The following is an 11,293-nucleotide window of genomic DNA, read 5'->3' as shown; positions in this document are numbered from 1 at the left end:
AGATCCTATGGGGGGTGAATTTGGAGGTCCAAATTCTCAACAATTGGTATCAGAGCCACTAGGTTCTTTTTGTAGGGTGGAGCTTTGGTATGGTAGTGTGGATACGTACAGTCTAAGGAGGTTCTGTCTAGGAGATTGGAAATTTTAAGTGTGTCCATTGTGACCCTCTAATCTTTCCTGGGAACTAACTTAGTGAGGTACTATTCATTTCTACAGTAAATTCATCAAAGCAATGTCAGGAAGTAGGCCTTCAAATCTTGTAAAATTTGAGGTGGAGAAATTTGATGGGAGAATCAATTTTGGCTTGTGGCAAGTACAAGTCAAGGATGTCTTGATTCAATCAGGATTACACAAGGCATTGAAGGGCAGACCAGCACCTGAAGTCAGCACTGGTACTAGTGTGACTGGTGAAAGGAGTAGATCTAAAATGAGTGATGAAGATTGGGAGGATCTAGATTTGAGAACAGCAAGTGCGATAAGTCTGTGCTTGGCCAAAAATGTTCTTGCAAATGTGCATGGAATATCTACGGCAAAGGAACTCTGAGAAAAACTTGAAGAGTTGTATCAGACGAAGGGCGTCTAAAATCGTGTGTACCTGAAGGAGCAGTTTCATACACTGCGGATGAGTGAAGGTACAACTATTTCAGATCATTTAAGTGTTCTCAATGGCATTGTCGCTGAGCTAGAAGCTATTGGAGTTAAAATTGATGATGAGGATCAAGCCTTGAGATTCATCTGGTCTCTTCCACCTTCTTATGAGCGCATGAAACCTATTTTGATACATGGGAAGGAGAAAATAATTTTGTCAGAAGTTACCAGTAAAATCTTTTCTGAAGAGAGAAGACTAAGTAGTGGAAGTAATGTTTCACATGAGAACTTAGTGATGGTAGCAGCTGGAAATGGGAAGATGAAGAACTCCATGAAGAAGAAAGTAGTCTGCTGGGAGTGTGGACAATCTGGGCACGTCAAGAAAAATTGTCCAAGAGCTGGAGCAGGTTCGGCAAGTGGCTCCAAGTCAGTAAATGGAGATACTGATATTGATGCTAATATTGTGTCTCTCTCCATGGAAGATTTTGATCTTTAAAAGAGACATGTACATCTTCATGGCATGCCGCTAATTCCCAAAGTTGCCATGATAGAGGATGTGTTAATATTAGCGGGTCCACAAGTTTGCACACAGGCATTAGTTTGACATTGATGCAGGGTGTGTGGTGGAAATTCATGTCGATGGCTGATGAACTTCCATGAGAGCCAAACGTGGAAGTTACACCATAATTTTCAGCAAAGTTGTTTTTCGACATGGGCCGAAGTGAAATGCTTGGAATTGGTTTATTCTGAGTGGGTATGCTTTTATGGTGAAGCATGATAGCGGAAGCTATGAAAATCTTCATTGAGGTGGAGCTTGGCTGTGGGACTAGTCAAAGTCGCAAGGTGGAGATTATTGTTTTTTGCTCCTTTTAGTCCCACACCGGTGGGAAATAATAAAGGGGCAGATTTTTGAGGTTATAAATAAGAGGCTTAGCCTCTTAGTTTAAGTGCACCAGTTGAAAGCTTATCTAGTAACTTTTGACTTTAGTTAAATTCCTCTATTAACCTTTCGTAAAAGGGGAAGAGGTGTAAAGTTAAAGTTTTACTAGTGGGGTAGCTTTGTAGGTGTGGTGAGGAGAAAAATTGTGTGATTGTAACAATTTTTCACATAGTGAATTTTCTTCTCTGGGTCTGGTAGTTTTTCTCCTGTTTTGGAGTTTCCACGTAAATTTTTTGTGTTGTTATTATTTCTCTATTTTTCTTGTTATTCCTGCAAAGGGTAGATCCTAGGGGGGGTGAATTTAGAGGTCTAAATTCCCAACATGATTAACCAAATTCCTATAAGTGCCTGCATTCTCGATAGTTTCCACAGCACCTCCAGCAGTTGGCCAGCCACTCCCTGACACCACAATATCCAAACTTTTTCCATTTGTTTTCTCAATAACAGAATACAAAGCATCCATCAAGGCATCAAAGAGATTTCGGTACTCTAGTTTGCCATCTTGTACAACAACATCTGTTGCAGTAAATAAGGCATAGGGGACCGGTTGGTGGTTGTATTTTACTCTGAAATAAGGGTAGATGTTAGCAAGAAGTGGCGCTCCAGTGCTAACCAGGAAACCAATGATTGGCTCCATGAATGGCCCTGCATTGGCACTGAAAGCAGCTGCCGATGGAGGATCAAAAACACCCAACAAGTTCGTGTCCACCGCTGTTGACCTTGATCTGGTTTTGTAGACCAGCATCTGCAATTGCTTTGTAAACGTTTTGCATTGCTGGAAGAACAAACCGAGCTGCTGCACCGATTGGATTCACTTCGTTTCCAACCGTAATATATATACTTGAACTTGACGTTGGAAGAATAGTCTTTAATGTTCCTCTTGACCCAATCAGTTGCAGCTGAAGGGTCGGCAAAGTCTTTAAGGCTGTCATTAGGGACGCCAACGATGAGTTCTATGTTGAAATCTCTAAGGGGTTCGAGAATTTCTGGATATGGAGAGTAAATGCCCATCTTGCCAATGCTTTGTGTTTTGCATAGACTTACAGCTTCCGACTCAGGTGGTAAGTTGTCTGCATTGCCACTTCCTCCATAGCAAACACCTATGATTGTGCACCTGCACAATGTATTGAGCAATGATTTAAAATGAGTTTCAAAGAAGGCAACCATATGTACTGCTATATTTGGTAATCATGGAATAACGCAAGAAGAGAGAGAGAGAGAGAGAGAGAGAGACCTACGTGTTGTAGGCCACACAAAAGCCGAAGTTGCAACAAAATGGCTGCAACGAGAGGTTTAGTCCTCATTGTATACATAGAAGCCGGAGAGGAGAGGAGAGTACAGGAAATAAGTTAACACTCGGCTTTCAAACACTAGATTATATTACTATTTATAAGTCGGAAAATTCCTGAGATAACCAACTGCTATGTAAACATAATTTTCTTTAATTTCTGTCTTTATAAGTCGTTGAATAGTCCTAGTATTGAGAGCCATGCACTCATGCATTTAACCTGCCTGGCCTCAATAAATGATGTAGAAGTTCAACGGAATTAGTGGTTACTTAAGCTTGACAATCATCAAAAACTGAGACAACAAAGGGTGGTTGACATTTCACTACGTTTTTTTCATCAACACGTCTGTCTGATATGACTTTTGACTTTTTCCTTGAAGGAGATAGAAGGACACAGCAGCAGCAAGATGGTTTACAAATGATGTTTATCCCTGTTAGGCCCTTGCATAAGTTGGCTATTCCATCAAAGTTTGTCTAATATTTCACTTTTTTATTTTTTTGCCATTCCCACTCAAAATCTAATCTCAGATTAATTGAATTATCCATCTAAATTCTATATAATAATAAAATATTACTTATTTTCGATTTTTTATTGTTTATCTAATTCTTTATATTATATTTTGCAGACCTATCGGACATGTTTTATTTTTAGTCAAATAAAATATGTTAATTTTAATTAATTGGCTCGTAATCCGGGAACTTTTCTGTAAGTCTCATGTCACAGATGTAATGTTTCGTTCATGAATGAATGAAGTATGTTTTTCCATATAATAATAATAATAAAACTAGGATGAAATAACCTTAAAAAATGAGGATGACTTTGCTACAATATAAGCCAAAGACATAGATCAAAACTTTGATTACCACTTGGAGAAAAGATATTTGCAACTGTAAATTGTGAAATTGTTATGTAATTGTTTTGTAAAAAGTGAATAAAATATGAGACTCAATAAAAATAATAATTTTTAATAATAGATCGTGCTTTTTTTTTAAATGATTATACAGTGTTTACATATTTTACAATTATACGTAAAATTACTCTACCATAGGTCCATATGATACATATTCTATTGCTGGTAAGAGTGGGCAGCGGGGCCCCGCACCCTGGTACCTTGCCCCCGTTTGTCCAGCCCGCATCTATAGTCTCCCTAGCGAGGGCGGGGGGCAGGTGGGCCCAACCCTGCCCTGCCCCTGCCTGTATATATATTATATATATGAAAATATAAATATTTATATATATATACAAAAACATATATTTATGTTTTTGTATATAAATATAAATATATATTTATATTTTACAAATTGTATATATATAAATATATATATATATATTACAATTTGTTAGACTTGTTTACAAAGTATGCATTAGCAAATTTAAAAGCTATATAGTTTAAAACTACTACACTACAACTTATACAAAATATACACTAGCAAATTTAAAAACTACATAATTTTTAAATTATAGTCATATTTACAAAATTTAAATTTATAATTTGAATCTAAAAATATATTTTTGATCACTTTTAGATCTAGAAATAATTTTTAAACATAATAAAATATAGTTAATATTTAAAGTGAAAATAAAGTGGGGGCGGATTGGGTATCCAGTCCGCACTGCGCCTAGCAAGGCGGAGTACCCCACCCCCGCATCCGGTGGAGGGGAAAACCCCACCCCCGCACCATGTGGGGCGGAGAGGGGGTTATATTGCTGGCCAGTTTTAGGTGATAGTTGGCATTTAAGAAATTCGTAAGACATTAGGCCGGTTTTAGACACCTTGACAGATATTGAAGGACCTTGATTATGAATGGACAGAATTTTGCAAACCCTATGTACAAGTAGACAGAAATTGTCAAAACTACCATTGACCATTTTGCAAAATTGATCTTGGGAATTTCAAGGGTGGGTGGCTAGTCTATAATATTTGGGCTTAGTTGATACGAGCCTAGTTCGGAGAAAAATCTATTTTCACTAAAATATTCCAATGTGTAGGGATAGACGGCACTTCTGTGAGCCGCTTGCCTCTGATCTATGTACATATATAAGAGGCAGTAGGAGTATGTTGCAAAATGCCAATTAGTATAGTGTTTAGGTATTTACTTCCCTCTCATCTATGGCTTCAATATATACAATGAGGAATAGACCTTTTATTGCTACCATGTTGCTACTTCTTCAGCTATTGTGTTGCCTACAGAATATGGGTCTCTCTCTCTCTCTCTCTCTCTCTCTCTGTGCTTGTGTTATGCATGATTACCAGATGTTAGCATTTTTTTAATAAATAGTATATATTAGTAACCTTTTTTTTTTTTAATATCATTACCGTTGGAGAAAAACTTATACGCATCATTCATTTTGGATTTTAAGTATTTATACCATTTATAGGTCTTCAACTTTCCGTAGAATTAGATGGATTCTCTCAAGCAGTTTTAAGCTTTTAAGTTCTTAAGACGTTGTGAGGTTTATTTCTTTAACGTTCTTAAGGCTGCCTTAAATTCTACTTATTGGCCAGTTGCCGGATGAAAAACGGCTACTTTTTTTATTTGAATGGTTGAACTTTCTGTCATCAGGTGGCGTCCGTCGGGTGTCCATTTTCTATTTGAGTGTGGTGTTGTCTACCTATACAATATAGAGAAAAATGGTAGAGAGAAAAAGAAAGTACCTAGATAATTTTGAAAGTATTTTCAGATAAAAGAAATGTGTTCTTCTGGTGGAGCTTTGAGCTCAACCAATTGTGCAGATTTGGTTCAGGCTACAGAACAATCAGTTGGGCTATTATATTTGGGAGGAATCAAGTCAAGAGGAGTTCTGCTGTACCGGTTAATTTGAGACTTTGTACACCACAGAGGGCTGGAATCTCCTCAAAGAGAGCGAGATTTCCGTATCGTCCAAACTGATTTGTGAATTTCATTGTAATTTTTATTATATTATTGTGTACTTCACTGACACCAGATATAGCAGTACATGTTGCAAGATTGCTTTCTTTGAAACTATTTGAATCTTTGGTCAATACAATCCAGATGCACAATCCATCGGTGTTTGCTACGGAGGAAGTCGCAATGCAAACAATTTACCTCCTGAGTCGGAAGCCATAAGTCTCTGCAAAACACATGGCATTGGAAAGATGCGCATTTACTCTCCATATCCAGAAATTCTTCAACCCCTTGGAGACTCCAACATAGAACTCATCGTTGGAGTCCCTAAGGACACCTTTCAAGACCTTGCCGACCCTTCAGCTGCAGCTGATTGGGTCCAGATGAATGTAACAAACTATTCTTGTTGGGTGTTTTTAATCAAGGTCTCAACGGCGGTGAGCACAAATTTGTTGGGTGTTTTTGATCCTCCATTCGTCAGCTGCCTTCGGTGACAAGGCAAGGACATTCATCAGGCCAATCATTAGTTTCCTGGTCAGTACTGGGGCACCACTCCTTGCCAACATCTACCCTTATTTCAGAGTAAAATACAACAACCAATCACTCCCCTATGCCTTATTTACTGCAACAGATGTTGTCGAGCAAGATGGCAAGCTAGAGTACAGAAATCTCTTTGATGCCTTGACGGACGCTTTGGATTCTGCTATTGAGAAAATAAATGGAGGAAGTTTGGAAATTGTGGTGTCAGAGAGTGGCTGGCCATCTGCTGGTGGTGCTGTGGAAACTATTGAGAATGCAGGCACTTATTATAGGAATTTGGTTGATCATGTAAAAAGAGGGACTCCAAAAAGGCCAGGAAAGGCCATAGAAACTTATTTGCTTGGCTTGTTTGATGAGAACCTCAAGGAAAAGGAAATTGATAGACACTTTGGCCTATTCTATGGCAATAAAACGGCAAAGTATAATATGAGTTTCACTTGAAAGGAAGAAACTTACTGTCTCTTGTAATATACGCCTATTCTATGGCAATAAAATGGCAAAGGATAGTATGAGTTTCACTTGAAAGGAAGAAACTTACTGTCTCTTGTAATATACACCTTGCATGTATAGGTGCAATATTAAGAGTGGCTTCTGCCTTTAAATTATGAAAAGCTTAATTGACTGTATGAACTCGATCCAAATAAGCCAGAAATCCCTTCAGCTGGATTTGCAGGCTACTTACATGAGGAAAAGGTTGCAGCTGTGTTCAACTTCCTCCAAATGAGGAAAAGGTTGCATGGAAAATCAATGAATGTCTTGCTAAAATTTTTCTGTCTTGAACGGGACCTTGTGTTGAGCTGTGTGCCTGATTACTTGGGTTTTACGTCTCTTTTATTTTGTTTGGTTAGACTTTTTGGTGACTATCTTTCTTGTTTTTGGTTAAAAGCCATTTTTTTTGGTAATTTTGTCCTTGTCTAGAAAAAGGACCTAAAATCGCAGAAATTAATGGATGATTACAACTGGGTCATTCTTTGCTGCTGGACTTTTCCAAGAGAGACTGGGTCAGTCTTCAGTTGACAATAATTCTGAACCGCTAAACAAGCTTAATCATTTAAATGGGTCGCATTCCTAACGCGTGAGAATGACTCCCTCGACCGTGACCTTGACCGATTTACAACAGGGTTAGTTCGGTTGAATTTAATGCAACTCAAATTAGGTATACGATTCTGGTCAAGGATCATGATCTTTACATAGTTATAGGGCGCAGATGGTAATGTAGAGATATCTGTGCTGAGCAATAGAGCTGGTTTCTTGGGTTTCTCATTTGCTTTTCCCATGGTTGGCTTACTCGACGCAAAAGATAGCAAAGCTCCTATGGCTCCCATATTCCTACTTCTTGGTTTTCTGATATCGAGCCTAGAATTAACAGGTCTACTCTCTCTCTCTCTCTCTCTCTCTGCATTTGTACTGCATGAGCATTTCATAGTTTAATCTTTGGAGATTCTGTCTTGGTTTTTAGATGTGATGATCGAAAAAATTTCCAAACGTACTCTATGGTATTTACCAGTGAGTCCGGACATTCACTTTCTTTAACTCCCCACATGACTCTTTTGATAAGAAATTCTATGCCAGTTAAACTCAGAATAGGTGTATGGATCTGTGTTTTTTTTTATGCTTTGAAAAAATTTGTTAAGACCTGCATGGAACAGAATGGATTTAGTTTTAGTTCTGTTTGGAACTGCGATTTCAGAATTGGCTGCCATCAAAAGCACATTCACTTTAACCAGAAAATGGTTACTGCTCATTTCAGGCCCTGTTCTTAAAATCTTTCTGGACGCATAATGACATGAACATTAATTTTAACTCAAAAGAAATAATCATCCCGTTATTTAATTTGCCTTTCCCACTTGCCTAATTATGCCACAACTCATCAAGAGTATTGGGTCGAGGTTTACTCCCACCTGATTCGGTGGTTGAAAGATTATGAGATGTTTGTCTGAATCTTCATGGATACCATACCAACGAGATGATATTTAAACAGATGAAGAGATGCTAAAACTCATCATATTTTTGCCTAATTTTGATGAAGGTGCACAATCTGTCGGTGTATGTTATGGAAAAAATGGCAATAATCTACCAGCTGATGGAGAAGTCATAGAACTATATAAAAGCAATGGCATTGGAAGAATGCGGATATATGAACCAGATCGATCAATTCTCGACGCCCTTAGAGGATCAAACATAGAACTCATCATTGGCATCTCTAACAACAACCTTGAAGCCCTCACTGATGCTGCAGCTGCAACAGATTGGGTCGAGAAGAATGTCAGAAACTACTGGCCTGATGTCAAGTTTCGATACATTGCTGTTGGGAACGAAGTAAATCCTAATGACAATGAAGCCCAATTTGTTCTACCTGCCATGCAAAACATTCTGAATGCAACTGCATCTGCCAATTTAAATGACCAAATAAAGGTGTCAACAGCCATAGACACAACTTTGCTGGGAAATTCCTTCCCTCCATCAGTAGGCTCATTCAGTGACTCTGCAAGTTCATATATAAACCCAATCATCAAATTCCTTGTCAAGAATGGTGCACCACTTCTAGCCAATTTGTACCCCTACTTTAGCTATATAAGTAACCCTCAAGACATCAGCCTTTCATATGCCTTATTTACTTCACAAAGCATTGCGATAATGGATGGTAATCATGGATACAAGAATCTCTTTGATGCAATATTGGATTCTCTGTACTCTGCTCTTGAGAGAGCTGGTGCACCTGATTTGCAGATTGTAGTATCAGAGAGCGGTTGGCCATCAGCAGGTGGTACTGCAGCTTCAATACAAAATGCAGGCACTTACTACAAGAATTTGATTAATCATGTGAAGGGTGGGACTCCAAAGAGGCCTGGACAAGCAATAGAAACATATTTGTTTGCCATGTTTGACGAAAACCAGAAGAGCGGGGCTCCAGTAATTGAAAGGCAATTTGGTCTCTTAACCCCTGACAAACAACCCAAGTACCAAATCAGTTTTCCCACTAGTATTTTCTGCGTGGGAAGAGGAATCTTTGTGAGTATACTATAGCCACATAGATGCATATTTTCTGTACATGAGCATGTGCTAGTTTTTTTTTTAAATGAAAAAAATGAATTGGTCTTTGAGTTTAAATCCATGATGAGTTCTCATAACAATATCAAAACATCATATGTCCATATGATCCTCTCATAAAAGGAACTTCTATTTCGAGTTTCCTACGAAGACACTGAACACTTGGTGTTTGTAAAGATGTCTCTTTCACTCTGATAGTGTTGCGAACTTGCGAGCCTTTTTATTCATATTTATAGATATTAGCTACAAGATGTATAATTAGAAAGGAAGTATATTACCGTTTGAAGATTATTATGTACCAGGAAATAATCAATATTAATGGAGTTTGATACATATTTGGGAAGGTTTGCCATTAGCCGTTGTAGAGAGGATCTTCGTCATAGCTGTTGGATGGATACGGGAAGTTTTGCCGCTTTTGTCTCTCCTTGATTGTGGTTAACATCCCAGTTTGCTATGATAAATCGTAAGGTTTGTTTATTGTAGCATTGTAGGTTTTAAGACTCCCTGACTAATTCCAAAATTGAAGAACTGTAAGTAAAAAGAGAGGAGAGAAAGCCAGTAGAATAGAAAGAGCCTTGTATAGTATTCGGATTTTTTGAGCTTTGTACTGTTTGTTTCGCATGGATATGTATTATGTTTGTGCTTTGACATGAGATTTTGAGAACTTCAAGAGCCCCTATTAAAAAGCATTACAGATTTAACTCAAATTTCATTTTGATTGATTTTTAAGAGAGAACCGTTTAGAACTCAAAAGGAATAGTTTTTGGAGACCAAAAATTAATTTTGGGAGACATTTTATACAAAATACTAATTCCTATGGAAGTTCCTAGTGTTTAGGTGTCCAAGTATGTGGATGTATGTTTCTGTGTATATATAAAGACACTCATGAAATATTTAATGGTATTGTCTGCTTCTTTACTGCTTCTTTACCACTTTTTGTTAAAATTATAATACAGAATTCTAAAAGTCGGAATCCTTTTTCTTAGAATGATACTGTTAACAAGGCAGATCTTGAGCATCAGGCAGATATTGAACTCTGTTTTCTTTGAATATTCCACCCTGCCTTGAGAGGTTTGGGTAACCATTTGTGCTAGATATGATTTCATGCCCACTACCAACTGTTCATCTGCATCCTCTCAATAAAATATTCTCTGCATCTTGAAAAACCTTTCCAAATCCATTGTAATAAAATATTCGAACCTTTCACAATCCATTGCTAGTGATGATATATAGCATAAAACAAAAAGATCAAATCTTCAAATTTGTAGAATAGGAATCAGTAAGAGTGCAATAGAGATCTATTACAATGACGACAAATATTTAGCTCAGAGCTCAAATTCCTAGTCAGAAAGATTAGTATTGCAAGGCCAAATACGAGTGGATACCAAAGATTTAAGGCCAAGTATGCAAATAATTGAGTGAAGTTGGACTAAAATTCATGGAGAAGTAGCCCTTCTTTTGTTCCTTTTTGAAATCGTTGTCCTATTTTTATATATAAAGAAGGGGGCTGACAATTATTGTTCTGTTCTCTGATCCTCCCTTCTACAAAAGCCCTCTCCCCCCTTTATTATCTTGGTCAAAAGAGTCACGACCTATTGCTTTCTAGCAAACACCATTCTCACACTTACTTCACCACAGCATTCTTCAGTTGCCAATCATTCAGATAAGCTCAGAATCAGAGTCATCCAATCAAAATGTTGGGCTTACTTGCAGCCCAAGTCACATGTAATTTCCACGTACCGTCGTGAAATTGCAACTCCAAAAACCGTGTGCATGGCTTCATCAGCCTCAACTTTTCAAGTCCAGCCCTCCCACACATTCCCACCAGTGCATGAGTCTCTCACACATTGATATGAGCGCATGAGGCCACCTATATCCCTCTAAAATCGTTTGAGTTCTCCCTATGCTTTATGCTATATCTTTATTTTACCCTTTTTTCTAAATAAGAAACTAAAAAAATAGTGGAAGTGAAAGTCTCTGATAAATGTACCAAAATATTGATCACATTGCCCTCTTAT

The 11,293-nt window shown here is 37.8% G+C and overlaps 1 protein-coding gene and 2 pseudogenes across 1 annotated transcript; 2 read left to right on the top strand and 1 right to left on the bottom strand.

The window, feature by feature from the left end:
- Positions 1-1,726: 1,726 nt before the first annotated feature.
- LOC122292731 lies at positions 1,727-2,857 on the bottom strand (annotated as a pseudogene).
- Positions 2,858-4,747: 1,890 nt separating this feature from the next.
- On the top strand, positions 4,748-6,850 carry LOC122291497 (annotated as a pseudogene).
- A 361-nt stretch (positions 6,851-7,211) lies between these two features.
- Positions 7,212-9,618, top strand: LOC122292376 (glucan endo-1,3-beta-glucosidase-like). Its single transcript, XM_043100708.1, has 2 exons — positions 7,212-7,593; positions 8,254-9,618. The coding sequence occupies exons 1-2, from the start codon at positions 7,500-7,502 to the stop codon at positions 9,249-9,251; spliced, it is 1,092 nt and encodes a 363-aa protein (XP_042956642.1). The 5' UTR covers positions 7,212-7,499; the 3' UTR covers positions 9,252-9,618.
- The last annotated feature ends 1,675 nt before the right edge of the window (positions 9,619-11,293 follow it).

Source organism: Carya illinoinensis, chromosome 13 (assembly GCF_018687715.1).
Source record: "Carya illinoinensis cultivar Pawnee chromosome 13, C.illinoinensisPawnee_v1, whole genome shotgun sequence".
Classification (NCBI taxonomy): Eukaryota; Viridiplantae; Streptophyta; class Magnoliopsida; order Fagales; family Juglandaceae; genus Carya; species Carya illinoinensis.
The sequence above is the reverse complement of the archived record's forward strand: the minus strand, read 5'-3'. Positions and strand labels throughout refer to the sequence as shown.

What these genes read in the sequence shown, in the direction of transcription:
- LOC122292376 (XM_043100708.1), top strand. Translation starts at nt 7,500, where the DNA reads ATGGTTGGCTTACTCGACGCAAAAGATAGCAAAGCTCCTATGGCTCCC. An exon ending in ATCGAGCCTAGAATTAACAG is followed by an intron (nt 7,594 to 8,253) that starts GTCTACTCTCTC and finishes ATTTTGATGAAG; the next exon opens with GTGCACAATCTGTCGGTGTA.